Raw genomic sequence first — 21375 nt, 5'->3', positions numbered from 1 at the left:
ACAACCTTAGCAATGCACTTGCTTTCCAGCGCAAAACACCAGGTTTTCACCCTTGTGACGCCTTCAGTTTCACCTCTGTGGTCATAAACAGCTTTGGCTCTCTCACGCTCCGTCACCAGGCCCAGACTGAGCTGATGGTTAGCTGCGGGCGTCTCCGACTTGTCAAGAGGAATATTCCTGCTCAGGCAGGCAGGCGGCAGAAATGAATGTGAAAGCAACCAGTCGTGCCTCGGCCTCGACTCCCCGTGTCACCGGCGTTCCCCGAACAGCAGAGATAATGAAACTTTGGGTATTATTTCACAGGAGCCGAGCGCGACAGAGCTCTCTGATCTACAAATATATCAAAGGGGAGACAATTCAGTGTGAACAATTTATCATACACATTTCTGAACCAGAATGCCATTTGGGGAGAGGGTGTGTTGTCACGGAAGCCCAGCAGAACCCTTTTATTTCAAATTCCTGCTATTGTATTCAGATCCACACAAGAGCTGAAGGCCTCTATCTCTGTCTGGAGTCCAGTTTCCTGCTGCAACTGATGAAAACCTGCGAATGCTCCAATCAAAATGAAGCCTTTTTTCGACCAACTCGACTCAAAGAAAACCGAGAAGCCTAACGTTAGTATCTAGAACAATGATTGTCTCTTAATTTTTAATGATTATTGCCCCTTTTATTGAGAATAATATCGATATTATTCATTTGGATTCCATCCCCGACTTCAGGAAACAGCTCGGTGTTTTTCTCTCCTGCTCCCTCGTTCACGCCACACTCCGCTCTGAGCGATTACATCCAATTTCCGCCTTGATGATGATTATGTAGTAGATGCTAATAGAATGATGCTGGAAGTATCGGGGGCTGCAGAGGTAATTAGGAAGCAGCGGGTCATCTTGTTTGCCCGGAGGGCCACGTCGAGGGAATTACCTGACCCGCAGATAGAGGGTGCAGGCAGAGGCGAGAAGAAAGAGTGCGCTAAAAAGAGGAATACGATACGAATGCCTGGGAGAAACTGAGCGTTGGGGAGAGGGATGGGGGGGCTGAAGGAGGAGAGGAGCATGAAAGAGGGCAGAGAAAAATGAGACTTGTTTCATTTTGAACTGATGGAATGTGTTCCCACCCATCAGCTCTCCTCTGCACGGCTCTGGGGCAGCAGAGAGGGATCCGGGGGGGAAGAATGCGTAATGAATACATGCATCCAAGAAATAATTCCATTAAGAGCATTAGTCCACCTACGCTGTGCTGTTCACTCGCTCCACCGGTGACTAACACACATCTCCCACCAAACGTTCCTGCTTGTGGTGGGAATTGGCTCCGTCGGGGCTCAACCCTTGAACTTAACGGCCGTTTTATAGTTTCAAAACCACGTCGATTCCTCGCATCTCAAGTTCTGAAGCCTTGTCACACCACCTTGCGTCGTTCTTGTTGCTGGTCGGCAGCGAGCGGGCGTGGGAATAATGAATTCCATTTATCCGCTTCAGTTTCAGGGTCTGTCTTTGCGCGTGCCGTCTCTCCTCCTGGCTGCCACACTCACCTTCCACACTTGAAAGAACGCAGCGCTGTTCATATTTTTAGTAACACCCGTGTGTGTTTTCTCCTGTATTCAGAGGAGCGTCTGGAGCGCTCTGGGGAGTCTCCTCCTTTGAAAATATGAAGTCGAGTTTTGGGTTTACATTGAGAAGTTACACTCACGGGCTGCTGACTTCATTTCCAGCTCATGGAAACCGTATTCTTTCTCATCCCTGACACGTGCAGCAACTTTTAGGTGTTCAGAATTGTGCAGGCTGTAACCCGTCGGGTTGGATCCACCCTTGACTCTTCGCTGAGGTCCAAGCTTTGCTCCGTAGGACACTAAAATGTCATCACTGGCTCCATCAGCTCAGCGCTATACATGCCCTTTAAGCCCCGTTCAGCCATCTTGTCTCAGTTCATCTGCACAACCACCAACAAATTGCCACCGACAGGAAGGTTTCTGTACCCGTCGCCTTTGAAAACGGCAGATCTGGGGGGGGGGGGGGGCTAGCTCTGCCGAAGCCACACGGACCAATATTCGACATGGCGTTTCCCTCCAGAACGGTGCCACACCAGTCAAGCTCCATAAATGAATCAGATAGACTGTTTTAGTTCTGAAATGGCCTTAAACATAGTTTGTTTTTCCCAAGTCTAACAATTGCGACCAGACGTGATTTTTTATTTTTTAACCTATTGTGAGTTTCTCCCTGGGTGGGTGTCAAAACGGTCTCCCAACCTGTCTGTTATTGGTTTCAGGGGTTCAGCAGACACTCAAGGATAGGCATGTTTTACCACAAGTAGAATAGGTTTGAATTGCAGTTAATGGATCGTTTTGAAAATATAGCATATTTTTTGAAGCGCACGTTTAGCTGATTTTCTGGTTGAACTGGTTCAGAGGCGCCGGAGAATAACGCAGCAATGTAGTCATTTACATCCGTCTGTGACTCATCGGCACTAAATGTTACAGATGTTGAACATATGTAGCTGCATACCTGGCAGCCTCATCTTCCCTCGTGTGTAATACCCTGCTTTATTTGTGTGTAATCTGTAATCTCAGTGCTTTAAAGGTGGTTTCCAGCTGTTTTTATGGTTTCTTTTCCTCCTTTTGGTGTCAGGATCTGAGTGTTTCTCTGACAAACAATGCGTGTTTGCGGCCCGTAAGAAGGAAAAACCTAAAGGAAACTGATTGACATTCAGGCCTACACAAACAAATGGTAAAGAGCAATGGCAGAGGGGGTGGGGGTGGGGAGGCAATAGAAAGGACAGCAGTCAGCAAAAGAAACAGCACCAGTCAGATGCTGCCTCTCACATTTCCTCAGATTTGCTTTGAAAGAGAAATACAACAGAGGCTGAAATGGAAGCGTAGAAGGATTATTAATAGAAGGGAAGCTGGGTAACAATGAGCAGACACCTGAAACAGTCAGCAAACTGATCCCTTCTGTATTCCCACCGCTCCTGCAACCACTCTCTGGTGGTCTCCTCTTCCTCTTCCAGAATCTCTATTTAATCCCATTTATGGTGACAAGCTAAACTCCCGGGACACGTAAACAGCTGTTTACATGTATATCCATGTATATCCTGTAGGCGAGAGTGTTTCAGGTGTTGTTCTGCTGCGTTTGCACTCGTCTCCTCAGCCGCCTTCTTCTCCAGCAGCTTTGCTTTGGAATCTCGCGCGGCCAGAAGGTGAAATATGAAATTCAGATCGAACATTTTGAGCAGCCGCGGAGATATTTATTCATCAAACACAACAAGTAATTGGACTTTAAAAGGGCAATCACAGTGGGAGCGCAGAGGTCCAGACTAGACTGCTGCAGCGGGGTAGCTGCCCGCCCGCCCGCCTGCCTGCCCGCCTGCCGCCCGCCCGCCCGCCCGCCTGCCCGCCCGCCTGCCTGCCCGCCTGCCCGCCCGCCCGCCTGCCCGCCCGCCTGCCCGCCTGCCCGCCCGCCCGCCTGCCTGCCTGCCTGCCTGTCCGCCCGCCTGCCTGCCTGCCTGCCTGCCTGCCTGCCTCTGTGTGTATGTCTCTGTCTCTCTCGAGCCAGTTGGATTTTAAACACAGATGTCTTGTGTTACTAAACTGTCCCAGTTTTCGCCTCCATATTGCAAGTGTGTGCATGAGACAGTAGATCAGATGCACCGGTCCCTTGCCTCTGATCAAATCATTGCACATCTGTGCCGTGACACGCGATAATCCCTGAGCGTTTGTGCGACGTATTGTAAGCACACTTCATTAGAATGCAAATGTTAGCATAGCATTTAAACGCAGCACAGCCGGCCTCAGAAGGTATGGACTGTTATATCAACGTGGCATAAAATAGACGGAAATTCGGATTTTGAGGCAGATCTGTGATACCGTCACCTAAAATATGACCTTAGTGTGATGTCTCCAATCAGGTTAATTAAATCTGGGATTAGATTATTGTCCTTGTGTAGAGTTATCTAATGAATTATTGATGGTCTGCTCCTGTTTCACTATTCTTCTTTTTTTAGTTCTGCTAACTTTTCAGCAAACATAGCAAAATCTCGTATTTTTTGGAGTGCACAAACGCAGTATTTTAAAAGTAGACACATCGTTTTAATTCCAGCTAATGAACAAAACTGATAAGCAGAGTCGTTAGCATTCAAAATAAATCGGATGCAACGCAGTGCCGGCACCAACTCTGGCTGAAGGCTGCGATCCACAACTTTGTGGCATAATTAAACTGCATCCTTGATTATTTTCACTCCTCTGTTAAAAATGCCGCAGTGCTAATAGCCCTAGCTGGGATTCAGTGAGTAGGTGGTGTTGGTGAGGCTAGAGTGCAGGATCCAACCGGTGAGCGGATGCTCAGAACCACACGCTGTGGTAAGCATTAACCTGTGGTGGGGAATGCAGCCCCCCGCTCTGGAAAACATGCGTTTCACCTTGGGAGCAACACAAAGCATCACAGGAATTCCTAAGCTTCTTAGGATGATACTTGATTTGGCTCAGCTTTACGCCCTCCTCTGCAAAAAGTGGAGCTAAACTAAAATGGGTAATTTATCTCCTCGCTGTTTCGTCCTTGTTTTGTTTGGCACCGCGAGGCCAAAAAAGATGTCGTCCTTCACCGAAACCATTAACAGAAATCTTTATTTTTTGTAAAGGAATGATGGCATTAAAGTGTTGAATTCAATTGAGTCATAAATTCCTGTTTGCTGCCTCAAAGCATGTGTGTGTGTGTGTGTGTGTGTGTGTGTGTGTGTGTGTGTGTATGTGTGTGTAGCACTGTCCCAAAGGTGCTGTTGAAGCACAGCAACACTTTAGTCAGTGGGAATCTGGTTTTCCACAGTGTGATTAGCCTTAGCTGTCATATATTCCAGATTACACTGCCAACTGTCAGAAAGCCTCCCTCTCAATGGCTGCAGCACATTTTTAATACCGGCAGCACATTTGCAGGTCCAACAAGTCATCCTCCACACACAGACACACTTGAACACGACTCTTCTCAAGCGTAAAAAGGTGTTTTTTTCCTACCCCCTCGGTGTTGTGAATCAAAAATGCAAGCGTTTGCTTATTCTCCCCTCCTCTCTCAATCAGTGAATCCTCCTTTTGATCTTTTATTCATATGATTAAGTCTGTGCATCACCACTCTGTTCACTCCACATTTCAATATATGATGAGGCCATCTTTGATGTCGGGCAAGCCACTTCAGCGGCCAGGGGGTCGTTTCTGTCTGCGCTCTCTCGGGTTTTATTGTAGGGCCGGCGACATTTTCAGCCCTGACCAGTGGGGAATTGTTTGACCCTAAGAGCTAACACATCCAAACATTTGCCTGTGTCGCTTGTGCAGCAATCACGCGACCTTTTTCTGGCCTGCATTATGAAAGCACAAGAACATACCTCCTCTGCTCGCGTCGGCGGTGGCTTCTGTCATCCAGAATGTGTTATCTCTTTCATAATAATTTAATCTGCTATCCAGCTTATTAACTATTCATCATGTTTCCCCCACTGCTTTGCGTCTGCGCGCCTCACATCTATTTTCTCGCCTGTTTATTATAATGCTGTACCCTTGCGCCGCTCCTCGGTCTCTCCTCTCTTTTCCCCGGCGCCAACAATCTCCATTCATCTGCCCTCTGCTCTCCTTCCGCCTGTTTGCCCTTCTCTATCTTCTTCCCTGATTCTCATCAGTTCACATTTGTCTCTATCTCCTGCTAGTATGGTTGCCGCTATCTCTCAATCAATAACTTTGAACCCCCCTTTTTTCACTCGCTTGCTATCTGTCTGCTGAGTCTGTCGCCGCTACTTCCTCAGAAGATTAAAGGTTTAAAAATATTCAGTGTCAGGGGCCTGAAGAATATGAGCGGTCACCGGAGGCCTGTGATGAGTAAAAAGACTCATGATAATAAGGTTAAGGTGAGTGGCGTGTGTCCATAGGCAACAGGCCTCATAGTCATATATGGGAGAGACGAAATATACAATGTAATCTTATATCGTTAGGCTCTAGTTAGACCAGAAGAAAACCTCTAACAAGATTGAGAGGATCACAAATGGTGGCAACGGTGCTGAACTGTGACTCAGAGTTTTGCCCCGAGCCAAAGTAGCAGCATCAGACTGACAATGATCGCACCAGGCGTACCAGAGAAAGTGTCAATGCATATGTTTGTTCCCAATGTCACTGTGTATCCCGCTGCAGGGTGAGGATGGATTTCCTTTTGGAAAACTGATTTATTCCATATTAAAGCCTTCCAGTTCTGAAAAAGGCTTGAGACCCTGTCTCATTTGTCCTCATTGTATATTGATGTCTCATTGTACAGGGAATTTTTGGAGACTGGTGTGATCAACTTGTTGGTTTTTTGTGCAACCACTTGAGAGGAGTGAGTAGATGGCAGCATACTCGCATCCTTTAAATGATGCTGTTGCAGGAAAGCAAACAAACGGTCCTCAAAAATGGGTCTCACACTTTAAAACAAGTACACAAAGGAACTGTCAAATAATCATGTAAAAATCCATAAAAACTGATCACAGTGTGTGAACATTAACATTATATATTAACATTATAGGTGCTTCAGGATGAGTTTAATAGAGGTTTCCTTTCCAGAAGAGTCATTATTTGTTCAGAATCCAACAGCACATCTTCACTGCTCAAGAGCTGCCTGCAGCGGCGGAGAGCCTGCTGATATATACGCTTGTTTTACTTCCCTCTGCCATCTTTGAGGTTGCTGTAACAGCTAGGATCTGCTTCTTTTATGTGATTGAAAAGCCCCAGGGGCAGCTCCACTTCTTCTCCTTGTATTGTACACTAAAGGCCTCTTGGGGCACATGTGGTATTAGAGCAGCTACACGTTCTCTCTCTGTTTCCATCCGCCTTGTGATCCTGACTAGCTTTGGGCTAACTTTAGCACAGTTGTAAAAGCATTGATTAATATTTCCTATTGCATTGGATTATCCTCTATTTTCAGTGTCTATTTTCTATAAAATAATGGGCTTTTGTGAGCGTAAATGTCTGGATAAACCTTTTTTTTGTTTGTTTAAAAAGGCGTGTTCAACTCAAATTAATCTTTCTCCATCACAGAGCACTCTCCCAGAGCCTACTGGGTGCTATAGGTAGATACCTGGAGCAATGGAGCAGCAGAACTCAACATTGGATTAGCAAATGCCAATGTACATGAGGCTGGATTCACACACGCCGCTATGGGGAACTCATATCCGACCACGCTAATCCGACCTCAGCGCTTACTCTATCAACCCCACCAGCTCCGCTTTGCCCCTGCACACAGAGAAAAAAACACACACAAACTAAACCCTACCCAAGCGTGAAGATTTGTACTTAAATGCATGCCGAGTTGAACCAAATCGCAGCACACATACGTGCAAACGGGCACGAACGGCTCTGTTATGCATCCCTTCAGGACAAGCATCTTACCCTCACACAGAGAAGCGGTCTGACATCAGTATTCACATGTGTTCATGCACTCCTGAATGCTTATGCATGTATATGTGTGCACACATTTACAGGCACCTGTCCGAACCCCCCCCCCCCACACACACACACACACACAAGGCCCCTTCTGGGAAGACAGGACCTTTGCCCTCTAAAGAACATAAATACCTTCCCCATTGTAGGTCTTCATTCATGCCCACTGATAATCAGAGCCCATATTTACCAGTGGAATAGACTGAAGAGAAGGGCCCCTGAGGGGAAACATGCTCCCTGCAGCCACTGTGACCGTCCTACTGCTTGTTCAGATGGCTGAAGGCCAATCTGGTTGAATAGCTGGCTGGTCTCTTTTGTCACGTTGCTGGGAAATAAAAGTTCAGCCCATGTAATGTTTTTTCTCCCAACTAAAGAGGACAGATGTTTATGCAAACAAGCCTCTGCTCGGGTGGAATGCTCAAGTACGCGTGCTTGCATGTTCAGGATGCGCGGGTAGAAGTGGTGCATGTTTTAACCAGCCTTGCACGAACTGTAAACAAATTAAAGGGGGCCAGAGAAGGCTTAAAACCAACGCAAGGATGAGCAAAGAGCATTTGTGATTGCTCATCAACCCGCAAGAGCAGGGGAGAGAGGCATCAAAACAACCCGAGCCCACTCTCCAAGGTCCACCTGTCGATTACAGTGGTAAAGACAAGCTGCCTGGTGCCTCGATCCATTCCCAGCAGCCTCTGCGAGGCTTGCCGACACCTGAAGAATTCTGATTCCAGAAGGGAAGAGGGGGCCCCACAAAGGCAGGCAGTGGGTGGCCTGAACCATGGAGATAAAGAACCATAACGATATAGATGCAGCATTCAGTACACTTTCACTTAACAACAAACCGCTAAAGACGTGTGCAACAAGGTTTCCATGAACGAGCCGCAGTTTATTGTTATTTACATGTGTCAGAAAAGCAAATCTCCCAATGTTGCAAATGTAAAAGTGCTACTTATTACCATCTGGCTTCTAAAGCTCCATCAGCTTTTATAGACATGTGGTCAGAAAAACGCCTATAATGAAATGAGATTCGAACCCCTAACCTTGTGTTGAAAAACAGAAAGAAATCTTACAGAACAAACAAACATATGAAAAATAAAAGCAATAAAACAAATCTGTCCCGATGAGTTTCAGAGTTCTAAAACTGCCAACACTGCTGCGAGCTTTCCATATTTTAACTGCCATCTTTGCTCTTGACTTTGTTTCAGAGTTGCACAGGGTTTACTTGTTGGTTTTACAGTTGCTTATGAAACAGGGAGCGTTTGAATGTGTTTTGCAGAACGAGGAAGCGTTTCAGCACCGCGGACAGCTCCCGCACCTCACTAATCCGCTTTTATTTATTCGGTTTTATTTCGAAGGAAGGGGCTTTCCTTTATTTTTATGAACCCCTCACTTCCAGCTAATAAATCCTCTCGACATCGGCAAGTATCGATTTCTGTGGAGGTCATTCAGGGAACAATTATTAATCACACCCAGCGCCACAATTTATTTACACCTCCTCTGATCGACGCTTTCCGCCCTTTTTCAAAGCTGCTCTCCTCATAAACTTTAATGCGCTGGATTTTATCAGAGTTGTAACGATACAGAGACGGTGCAAGGGAGCAGACCGACAGCTTGCACCTGAAGGATGACGCTCACGCATGTCTTGTGCGCTCACGGCGTCTTGTTTCCTCGTCTCCCCCCCAGTTCCCCCCTCTCAAACCCCAGGTCAGCGACTCTTCCAAAGCTAGGTGGCAGAAGAGCCCCACTGCAGCCGAGCAGCGCCGTCATCGTCCCATCTTTGCATTGCAAATCGCGCGGTGCCTTCACTCCCATCACTCCCATCACTCCCATCACTCCCACTAACCGCGCTCGATCTACGCAATAAAATCCGGGAGTTATGGTGGGATTGCCTGCGGGGTGAGCTTCTTTCGTCAGCTTTGGGAACGGGGTGTTGCCTCGCTGCCTCTCCAAGTATCTCCCCCCAGCCCCCTTTCATATAAAACACGTGCTGTCATTAACAGAGTTCGGAATTTACGCCCTCCCCGCCTTCTCTCCCATCACCTCCACTGTTCCCACTTGATGATTTATGGCCATCAGCCACCTCATACGCGCACAGTACGCGCTCTCTCTCTCCCCCTCTCTCGCCCCCCCCCCCCCCCCTCTCTCTCTCTCTCTCCGTCTCTGCGCGGTTCAATTGCAGATCGATGCACGCAGCATTCAAATTGTAGGCGAGATTCATCCCCGTGCTCAGCCGACTTATCGGGATTAACAATTTTTAAAAAGAAAGAAAAATGGTGAACTGCAGGCGCCAGAGCGCTCCAGCCGAGACCCCCGCACTTGATGCCCCTCTCAGCAGAGATGGTTGAGCCCTCATCCAGGTTGCCGCGGTCCTGTCCTAAAATTCAGTCCTGCTCACTTCTCTTCCATCAGCTGACGTAGCGCGGCGGGCGGCTCTGCCAGTTTCTTCCTCTGAGGAGGGAAGAGGACCCCCACTCCAGCCACACAGAGACAGCGCGAATAGGTTGCATGTGTTAGTTTGAGAACATGAAGGGGATTTACAGAGACGGATACTACGACGGATCTATAGAACCGAGGGATGTCTTCAGCAGGAAATGCGTGAAATGCGGCCGCGGGGACTTTGCCCATTCCAGGAGGATGAGGATTAGGATTGTTGTTTGGAATCTGGTCTTTTCACTGATGTTCACTTGTGTGACAGGTACGAGCCTCTGCAGTGTTTCTCCGAATTTTCTGAAGCGTTTGTGTGTGTACGCGCGCCCGTGGATGTGTGCGCGCGTGTAAAAGCTTGATGTTACAGACGTGCGCAAAATAGGGCTCCCACGGTTTACTGGACGGGACGCATGGGTTGGCGCTCAATGCCGGCTTTGACCGAGGCGCTCAATAGGTCTTCCTGCGGTAGCCTCCACGCGCCTTCAGCCTACGTGAGCTGCTTTGATTAGCGGGGTAACTAGTGGGTTGTTGAGGGGCAAGTGCACCGCAGGCTGACCGAGGGTAGCAGCGGAGTCTCATTTCCGTGCAGTGCGCTCTTTTTTTATCTGGGGTATTGGTTGAGTTTTCAAGTGCGTGTGGACGAGGGGGGGCTGGTGGGGTGCTGATAAGGGGAGGGGGGCAATTAGTTCCATGACTGGGTTTATCGGACTCGCCAGTGCGATCAGGTGGGCTTGTTAGTATTCCGGTGGATCTTCCCCGGGATCTGTCCTCTGGTTCCCGTATGGTCATTATTTCCCCGCCGCGTGGAAAATCTCAGCACTTCTCAAATCAAACTTTTCTGAAAGTCGCGCTTGTTTTAGGATTCAATTAGATAAAAAAAACAACAACACACAAATGTGTCCCCTTTGCAGTTCATTATCTTATCACCTCGGTTTCCTCTCCCACACTGATGCGTTTCACGCCATTTTCACGACAGGTCCTCTGAAAAAAACACACACAAAAAAACCCCGATTCAGAGCATTTGTTGCTAATTTTCCACACTGCTTTCTAAACATGTGCTCAGCCAACACATGGAAAATAACCCCAAATCCATTTTCTGCTTATTCTTCTTACATATAGACTGGATGAGAAACAAGACAAACCCGACCTCTTTTCCCTTTTTCACTGTCTGTGTTGATTCTATCCAATTATTGCTATCTAGTAATTGCATATGGACACTCACAGATATCAATTCACATGCAGATTTTTGCTGCTGTGAGTAATGCACATGTCTGTTGGGGGTGGAAGAAGCGTGCAGCATGCAGAGCAGCAGCGCCCACCAAGAATGAGCCAAGTTAAGTCGAGCACTCGGGCACAGTGTCGTTTTATCACCACCCACATTATGGCAATGTCAAACCTCCGGGCCCCTGCCAATCCCCCCTAGTTCTGCTGGCTATTAGAGAGCCAGAGCCTGGAACTGGAGGAAGGGGAGAGGAAGGCGCCACGGTATTTGTTTGGAAACACATAAAAGGAAATAGTGACACTGAGCAAGACATGAAGGAAGAGCAGCTGTTGTTACGCCGCGTGTTTGCTGGAGTAAAAGGGATCCACCGACTCTGAACTGTGACTCACGTTTTTCTGAGATAATGATGTGGTGCAAAAACAAACCCTCCGATTTCTAAGGTGATAAGAGAAGCCGTGGGATTTTATTTGAGTGTGGGCAGACACGATTCTGATCCTCTGCTTCAGATTTATCTAGTCACCTGCCTGAGTCCTCACACTGTGACAAGTTCAGGAAAATAGTTTCAGAACGGGTGAAATGTGAATCAAAAACAGAGTACGACCACTGCGAGTGTGTCACACGAGTATGTCTAATGTATGTCATGTATAAAAGTTCTTTTCCCAAATCCCAGTTTTCCTGGAGATCATCTTCGCGTTGCTGTTTAGTTGATGCAAAAATATGTCTCCCAGGGCGTTGGAGAAGAGAACCAGGGCGAGCAGGCCTTGCCCGGTTTCCCCGCTCTGACATTAGCTCATTAAAGGACAATGAACGATTGATGATGGCGAACAGATTGTTGAAAATCGTCCATCTGGTGGATCCCCTTCTGTCTCCTCTGAGCACGTCAAACCTCCTCCATGTTTCTTTTGGTTTGAAGAGACAAGTGGTTGGGTCTTTTTCACTGTGCGCTGGGCAGACACTAATAGCTAGTAATCAGGTGGGTTCTACACAGACAGTAGTCTGGCCAATGAGCCCTTGATGAAGACTTTCTCTCAATGTGATTATGTAAACAGACTGGAAAGGCTGTTGGGGCTAATCAGGATTACAATTTGTCTGTGTAATTATACACTATCTACAGGGAATATGGGGCATTATCCCACTGCCCCTCTTGATCTCCACAAGCTCAAGTAGAACAGTCTCCAGAAGAACTGCATCATCCCCCTGCAACCAAATACAACAATATCTGTATCCATTTCCTTTCTGAAGGGATGCTCCCCAGATTCCTAATGTATCTTTTATTGCTGACACCTCATCAGATTGCCTTAGTGGTTCACTAGAGTCAGCCCAGCTCACCCCACCAGCCCGCTGCCGATGACTTTAGGTCCTGCCCGGGCTCTGAGATGTTGCTGACAGGTCCCCGGGAAACTCGGATATACGTAGTTTGCCTCTTCTGATTAAGTCAGTAAGTCAGGTATCAGTTTTAATATGAGCCTTGGTCCTGTGGGACAGAGATTGGCAATATCTTGTCTTGAAAAAGAAATATATAGCTCACCTCTTGTTGAGATTAAATGTAATAGGCTGCTTTCAGAGTCAAGGCTGCGGATTCAGTGTCGACTGGTTTTTTACTCCTAAGGTGCCATTTTCAAGGGGGATTAAACTCAATCGGCTGTCTGGAGCCATTGATATTGTTAAAAAAAAATGTTGACAGCCTTGTTAATGCAGCAGTAGGAAACCAGTTAACCAATAAATATGTTAAAAAGAGCTTTCTTTTTTCATATTCGTCCTTTGTGGTCAACGAGGCATCATGCTGTCATTGTATATCCTAATTAGAAAAGCTTTCCATTATTATTCCACCCAGATCCTGCAGTACCTGTGTGCATTCATGAATCTCCCCTCGCGTTGCTCTCCTTGTTTATGTCCACCGCTGCTGGCTGGATTTCTAAATTGTGGCAGCCGAGCAGGCGGGACTGAAGCGTGGCCCCGAAAACAAAGTAGGGTGATGTGGAGGGGCAGATTAAAAGAGGTGCCGTGACTAAATAAAACATTTCGGTAGCAATTAAACTGATCTGTGAAGATGGCTTATCCGATACCTGCGTGGACTTTCATCCGCGCTGTCATTTCATTTTTTACGATCCCGGCTGCCGGCGTGATGCTTTCAGGCGATGCCTCGTCGCGATCTGACTGTTTCTTTAATAAATAAACAGGTTTTGTCCGGTTGTATTTTAATATTTAGCGGTACTCTGTGCCTGGCCCCCTTTGTTGCCTTCATTAAAGAGCTGTCACCGGCCATTGTTTTGCTTCAAATCCAGGCTTGTTTTGCTCATAATCAAGGACACAGAGTGTCACTGATTTGGAAAAGCTGAACTGAGTCAAAGCCAATATCATCAAACTGCAGTGACAGCAGTCTGCAGCCTGCATTGACAGTGGCAGCGGGTCAGAAATTACCAGGGAAAAAAACCAAGAGTGGTTCACTCTCCTAGGAGCGTCCTTGGGTGTCCTCTTTTATTCAAGGCTCCTTTAAAACGACAAGGTCTGATGGTTACAGTATGTTTTACTCCTGGTACAGCAGCCAACGTAATATTCACACTGTTGGTTTTAATCTTATGTCTTTTATCCCTCGAGCAACCATTCACTTACCCGATTGCTTCCAAAGGCTTTTATAATGATGCCATCAACTAAAACTGTCTGGTTGCTCCTGGCTGAACGATCCTTTGCATTACATGTTGGTGATTCACACGGTTGTGCACGTGCGTGCGTCAGCGCGTCACTCTAACCCTGTGGGCCGCAGAGACATTTAATGGGAAAGTGGTGAATTTGGGCAAACGAGCGCGATGCTGCTCCTCTACAGGTGGTGCAGGAAGTGGTCTGGAGAACGTGCAGTCAGCTCAGAGGTGTCCCTGAACCAGACGTTCACTTGAAATAGGAAGTCTTTAAGTTGGAGACAGATTCTTCTTCCCTCGTCCTCCTGTGAGGGAAAGTCAAGCGTCAGTGTCACTGTTTGCTCGGAGGCCGGCGAGACAGACGGGCCGTCAAACGAGCTGTTGGCTGGCGGCTGAGTGTCGAACAGCAGCTCTCACTGTGGACGCCTGGCGTCAGGTGCATTATGGGAGCGTGGCGGTGAGGCGTCGGCGTCCGTCCGCCATATACTGCATGTGCTGGGATGCAGCGTGCAGACACTGAGAAACAGCTATTATACTTGGCAACACACACTCACGAGCATTTGTAATTTGCTTGTGCGATGGCGTGTGTTTGGTATTTATCCGCGTGCCAGCTGTTTTCGGTGTGGCAGTGTGTTTGATTTCAGTATTTCTCAGCTCACTGGTTGGCAATTTAAAACCACCGAATGGAATATTTCAGTGCCCTCTTCCAAATTGCAGTGAAACACTCATGAGGTAATGGTTATTCTCTGGAAAGACTCTCGTTCCGTTATTTTCATACGGGAAAGCATTAGAAGAGCCCGTGATTATGCACATTGGAACACTCTGTTTCAAATGGGCGTGGAGCGATCACGCTGAAGCCATATTTGTCCAGTTGAAGATTTCTGACCACTTGCAGTTTCTCTCTGTAGTTTTACTGCTGCTTTCTTCGCTCCCTTTTCCCTCCCGTATACGTCGTATCTTGGACTCAGAGTGCAGTTGCCCATGAATCTAATGGAAAGGTGTTTTAGAGTTCAAAAATCAAGACTACCTCTCACTGTAACCTAAAGTTTTGCCACCTGATGTGGCTCCTTTGTGCAGCCTCATGATTCATTAGCCCAGCAACAGAGACAAGAAAAGGTTCCTTCGATGTCCCGCGGAATATAATTTTGCCTTCTTTTCTTCAGAGCAGTGCTCCAGGCCTGTCTACATAGAGTATGAAATTACTTTGCAGTGAATACAGGATGTTTGTTGACCTTTTTGTTGCTTCCTAAGAGCTGGGTGCTCTGTAACCAAGCCAGCCACTGATGGATATCTCTATATTGGCTGACTTACCTTTAAGGTCAGGTGCAAATCAATGCAGGTTTTTTGTACTGCAGTGTTGATTTCTAGGAGTAGTGTCATCACCTTCCCTCCCATTTCACGATGTTGATGATCATGGCGGCGAACAATCATTAAATTCCAAGCGGAAGAGGGGGCGTCGTCGGCTGCTTTTTCAGGAACGGAGCTAAAGAAGAGAGAGGAAGCGATGAGACAAAAAGCTCGAAAGTGCACGTGTCAGTGTGGGCTGATGGAGCTGCGCGTTCATCTGAGCAAAGATATTGTGATGCATGCAGACGAGACGCTCTCCAAACAGATCGCCCAGCGGTCCGAGCGGGGTTCAAAGCCGAGCCCATTTCTTTCTGAAGTCCAAAATCATGCATATTAATGTGATTTAGCGTTTCAAGTTGTGCCATTCTGAAAGTGTTTTCCTCATTTTGGGCAAATTTGTGATTTGCCTCTAGTTCACGGCAGAATATGCATGAAGATCAAAACATGCCCGCTTAATTTAGATCAAGTTGTCTTGGCAGTAGTGACTTACTTAATGTATTTTTTTGTAACTTACATTGTAGTGTGAAAATTGATGCACTGACTTGTCAGCGGTGGTTATTTACTGATTTAGGACTGTAAAAATAATAAGGAATACAACTTAAAACACTTTAAATCCCACAATCACACACAAAATCATATCACATCTTAGCCATCAGTTATATTGACTGATCCCTGCTAAAAAATGAATGACTTTATACATCAACAAATGACCACTTGAAAGAGACGTGTTAAGGTTTGATGCTTGTGGGGAAGCATCCTTTTGGGTATGGGTGACTTTTCAGTCCTTTTTGTCCAGCGGCCCTTACCAAAATGTCTCACATTAAATTTTTATGAAGCATTGAAGAACACTGATTTATAATGTGCTCTGCTGTTGTTCCCCACTGGTCACTGTTTCAGGTCACTTTAGGGAAAATGTCCTGCGTTGCTCCATTAAGAAAGGGGCCCAACTTTAATTACGACTGCATTCAATGCTGTGAATCCCCCCCCCCCCCCCCCCCCAAAAAAAACATATTTTATTATTATTATTCCAATGGCGTCATGCAGCAGGATTTGGTTTGAATAATTGAACTTGTTTTGGACACAAGAACTAGATGGGACAATAGGAAATGACAAATTCAGCACAATGGATGTCACTTTAAGGGCAGTCAGGAAAATGGAGCTGAATACATTTGCCAACCAAAAATCCTTCATCGGGATTCCACAGCGTCATTGCAGGAGGGGGTGGGTGGATTTCTCAGCAGTTATCCGTCTCCTGGGAGTCTGCAGGACCTGGAGGTAACAGGTCAGGGCCGCTATTTATTTCCCAAGTCTCCTTACACACGTTCTGCTATAAAACAGCTGATGGGTTTGAGTTTCTCGTACACCCGTAAGCAGAAGATCTGGTTGTCACTCAAAATAATAAGAGCGGCAAAATCCCCCCTGCTGCATTTCCTTCGCGGTGCCACAGAAGCTGCATCGGTGACAGCGCGCCGGTTAATTGCTCATGGCAAGGCAGGCGCCTATTGCCTCATAAACTGGAAATCCTGAAACATCAAAGTCTCTTGTTTTTCTTTCATGCTCAAACGACACATCAATTGTCCCGTTTCACCTGCAACCGCTCTGAACAAAATGCTACATGCTAAGTGTCATGTATTTACCATTTAGAATCAATCCTGTTTCCCGTCCTAGGTGGGCACCACAATGCCTCTCGTTCAGTGGTTCAATCTTCTTTCACTCGGCAAAGAGAATTACATGTGGTTTGCCCTTTGCATTTGTAAGAAGCTCTCCAAGGCCAGCAGCACATATAAATATGCATGTGCTCACAGGCAAGCACACTTATACAACTTAGACTGACAAGAGCAAAGTGCATTTAGAAATCTCCCCACTGCCATTTTCTTATTATTTTCACTCCGCGAGTGTCAGATGTAAGGGCTGATGCAGGAACAGCTGGGAATATTCCTGTGCTGCCTGTCATCCAGCCCGGCCGCCCTCTGCAGGCCCTCATGTGTGTGTGTGTGTGAGTAATAATAAAAATTCAGATTTTTCTCATGCATTTTCCCCGCTGTGCCAACGTGGCACGTTGTTAATTTGGTTTCTCGTCATAATTTATTGTTGCGCTGCTGCGCGGCGCTACATCGGGTCACCGGAAAGCCCTCGGGAGCGAGTGTTACGGTCGAAGTGATGATAGGGGTCAGAGCGGGCTGTGGAGTCGTGACAGTGGAATTCATTGAAAGCAGAAAGTTTTCCCAAAGCAGAGAAGAGGGAGGGATGGAAAAAGAGGACTGTGACAAGGGAGAGAGGAGATGGGAACAGGCAGGTAGAGCCACGGAGATGATGAAGAAAGAATGGGAAACATGGATCAGAGGAGGCGTTGCTGCCCACAACAACAGCATTAGCCTGAACAGCTTTGCAACAAGAATCATCTAGTGCTGCATAAACTGTGAAATATTCCTGCCACAAATGTCTGCAGATGACAGATCTTCACGGTGAGGTGAAACTCTTGAATTGTGCGAGACTGAGCCCAGTGCTGGGTTTGGGGGTGTCTGTCTGGCAGCGCTGTGCTTGTGAACTCACCATAACTCAGGTTAAGTCTTCTGGACTTGTTTTTGTTGTTCTTGTTCTGGTAGTAATTTGGCATTAATTAAACCTGCCTGGCTCATTTCTTCATTCTTGACATGGCGGCTCAGGACCAAACCCCTTTTAAGGATTTACCAACTTTCCAAGGAGCGGTCAAATGTCAAACCATTCCACGTCCTGTTAAGGAAATTCAGATTAGAGGGAATCATTTAGCTGATCCATTTAGTGTAGCTTTTAAAGTTCAACTCGGTTTAAAGTGAATCCAATTGCTTCACCTCTATTTCTTGTTTAATGGGATCATCCTTTTTAATACTCAGTGTTCCCACAGGCTTCAGTGGAAGGCAAGTGGACATCTTGGACCTTATATCTGAATCTAAAATAGCCTCACCGATAGTCCCATAGGATCTAATGGGATCGTCACTGTGGATGTGATCCAGAGTCTTTCCACTCTGTCCCATGAGTCATTGGGGTCACATGGCTATTAGGGCATTTACAGGGGTCACACCACCTCGTGAGAGATTGCAAGGCCATTTAGTTTAGTCATATCTGATGTCTTCAGCTGCAGTTGTCATCATTTGTTATTAATGGTTGTTCCAGTTTGAGAAGACGGTTCCTTTACTCATCCGTCAGCTAAAATTAGCTTTGCTTGTGTTTATGTGGTTTTATTACACTGAGCAGCTTTTGCTGTTGTTTGCCAAAGTTGTGGCTGCACAGTATAAATCTTGGTCATCTGGATATCCTTAATCCTTCATAACTGCTCCAGTTCCTTGATTAAATGATTTGGTATCAATATTAAAAAGTGTCCTATTTTAATTAAGGGAGGAGAAAATTTGCAAGGGGAATCTAACAAGTTGAGCTTCAGTCACTTGTCACCTATCTCTAAACCGCTTTAATTACAAACATACTCCATCAAAACATGCCAGGAACCATGTAAAGACATAAATTACCCCCCTCCCCCATGTTGATATCAAACATCTGCAGCTTCTCCTTCACCTTCAAAAATTCCTTCATTTACCATCAGACTCAGACATTTGCTTTATCACCCAACACAGATGATTACATGATTACATTCCCGACAGCGTTTGAAAGCAGCTGGAATGTAGTGCGTCTCAGGGTGCACCGATGTGCACGCCAGTGCCACAAGCATGCCTTGATTACCCTATTGGCTCAAAGACGGCGGAACTTGTACCTTTGCGGCTGAAACGCGCTCCTCCTGCAGACGACTCGATGCGGGATGGTCGGTCATCTTAACAGCGGGCATTTCACTGTGCCATCCGCGGGTCGGGTCTCTGGGCCATAATATCCTGCGAGATGTAAAGATTATGGAGGAATTATACATTTTGCGTTTGATAACAGAATCGATCCGCCAATAGAAACGGCTGTCAGGTCCGATTCAGCACAGATCGAAGAGGAGAAAGGCTTCTCTGGTGTGCACGGTGAGAACAACAACGACGGTTTGTCAAGTTGGACCTTCTTCCAGCGCCGTAGCTGCCAAATGTTTCCCGTTTATTTATTATATTGTGTGTGTACATTGAAGGTGAAGAGCTAATTACGCCGGGAGTAAATTGCGTGTGTGTGGGGGCATACATCTTAATTAAGTTTTCATCTCATTAGATTAAATGCAAAGGGCGACTCTTTCTTACGTGGCACGTGGGAATGTGTTCACACATTGTTTGCGTAACTGTGGGAAGATGTGGGACGTTTGGAAGCGCCTGAAATTCTGGCGTGAGACGAGTGACTGATTGTGTTTGTGTACGTGCTGGTGATTGCAGGCAAACGTGCTCTTTTACATGAGGTTAGGCTTGACAATGATGGTGTAATCCCTAACACAATATGCCAAGGGTATTGATTTAAAGCATGCGCCAGGAGTGCAAAGATGCATCTTGTGTGGGCCGAGACAGCGCGCTAAGAGTGCGCGACACCACATCGGAGGCCTTGCTTTTACTCTCTGGGGCTGCTTTACTGTCTGCACAGACGAGGGCAGCAGCAATATATCACAGGCCTTTTGTTCAGCCTGACACCGTGTATCTTACTGTAGTCACCCATTATGCACTGGCGGAGCAGCAGCGTTTTAGTGGTAAAAACCACAAAATTTGACTCTCGCTCACCAGTTGTTAAAGTTCCCCCGCAGTGTTTGTCATGAGCTTTTCCGAACAATTTGCTCTGCGTTGAAGAAGTATTACCTGAATCTTACAAGGCACATACAGTTGCAGAGGTAGTTTTTGTTTTGCTTGGTGTAACAATTGCCAAGCCATCTTTTCCCCCCGCAAGACGTTTTTTTTTTTAATCTTTCCGCTTGAAGACAAAATTAAATTCCCTTTTCTGCAGTTTACACTTTTGTATTTTCTCTGTAAGTTTGACAATGACATTTCTCCCCTCTTCTTTTCCCTAGGATTTATCCATACATGTGGAGGCAATTTAAAAGGGAGGAATGGGACGATAGAAAGCCCCGGATTTCCATATGGATATCCAAATGGAGCGAACTGTACCTGGGTGATTGTTGCTGAAGAGGGGAACAGGATTCATATAGTTTTCCAGTCTTTCGCAGTGGAAGAGGAATATGATTTTTTATCTCTCTATGATGGCCCTCCACACCCGGCCAACTTCAGGACAAGGTAAGGACACACTTTCTAATCCAAGCACATCCTAAAATGTGAAATAGAGCAGAAAAATAAAGGGAAACTTTCCATGATCCCTTGTATGAATGTTCTTCTTTAGCATGCACAACGATTGCTTATTCTCTGCCTGGGAGGGGGCATCATCTGTAGTGTGTCATATCTGGAGCATCTAGTTTGTTTTAAAACGGTTGGCGCAGAATAAAGATTGTATTCCATCTTCTTCTACACACACGAAAAACTCCCATAATGTTTGATTTTGCCTTTTTAAGAAAAAGGTTGTTGTTAATTCAATAAGAATGCCTGTTGGTATCAGGGAAACATGGGCTTTTGTTATATAGGAGACATTTCGAGAGGTTGGTTTAGTGGCCTGGCTTCAGTATCCAACTATCCTTGCTTCAAATGCTCCAACCGGAGGACCTAGAGGTGGAAAATCAAGTTTGTGTTTTTTTTTCTTACAGTTGTCGCTGAACACAACAGTTTGCTCAGTGTTCTGTCTCTTCGCCCGAAGTGTTTAATTTTTGTTTAATTTTCACACCGTTTTTGTCTCAACGCTCAGTCTGTCAGAGAGTTGGCTTTCAACTTGTTTTGATTTTGACAGTAAATTTAGCAGCCATTGTTCAATAATTGAATAAGGAATTACAGAAGCAATGTTATTCGTGGAGGGAAGGCAAGCAAGTTTACAAACCAACACTCATTCTTCCACGTGAAACGCAGCCGTTTTGGGGGCTGAAAAATGCTCAGAGATTTTTAACGTCAGCCCCATCAAACCCTGCCAACGGCTTCATTTCTGAAAGCTGCAGGTGATCATCAATCACCTGGCAAATTTGACCCAAAAAAATGTTGCTATCAAATTCAAACAGTGTTCTGCAGAGTCCCATCATTTTAGATTTTAAAGGGGGAAAATAACCCAGCAAGGTTGTGCAATTCCTTTGTCAAAACCAACTGCTCAAAATAAACCTGCTGTTTATACTTAAGAGAGCTGCGCATTATGAGATTATCCCCTCACAAAGCTGATACAAACATCTGCTGTTGAACCTGTCAGAATCTTTTTATTTTAAAGGAAATCCTGAAGTCCCGTGTGTGCAGCCGTGAGGGTCTGACCTTTCACTGTGAAACCCTCCAAAGAAGTGTTAAACAGTG

General features: G+C 46.2%; 1 protein-coding gene across 1 annotated transcript in view; it reads left to right on the top strand.

The window, feature by feature from the left end:
- Window positions 1-9604: 9604 nt before the first annotated feature.
- LOC130533193 (CUB and sushi domain-containing protein 3-like) overlaps window positions 9605-21375 on the top strand; it is a 139564-nt gene continuing 127793 nt past the window's right edge. Inside the window, exons 1-2 of the mRNA XM_057046426.1 lie at window positions 9605-10124; window positions 20010-20232. Of these exons, the coding sequence (XP_056902406.1) occupies window positions 9953-10124; window positions 20010-20232 (395 nt within the window). The 5' untranslated portion in view covers window positions 9605-9952. The remainder of the gene's footprint in view (window positions 10125-20009; window positions 20233-21375) is intronic.

This window comes from Takifugu flavidus, chromosome 10 (genome assembly GCF_003711565.1).
Source record: "Takifugu flavidus isolate HTHZ2018 chromosome 10, ASM371156v2, whole genome shotgun sequence".
Lineage (NCBI taxonomy): Eukaryota > Metazoa > Chordata > Actinopteri > Tetraodontiformes > Tetraodontidae > Takifugu > Takifugu flavidus.
Note: the sequence above shows the minus strand (reverse complement) of the source record. Positions and strands in the feature narration are given on the sequence as shown.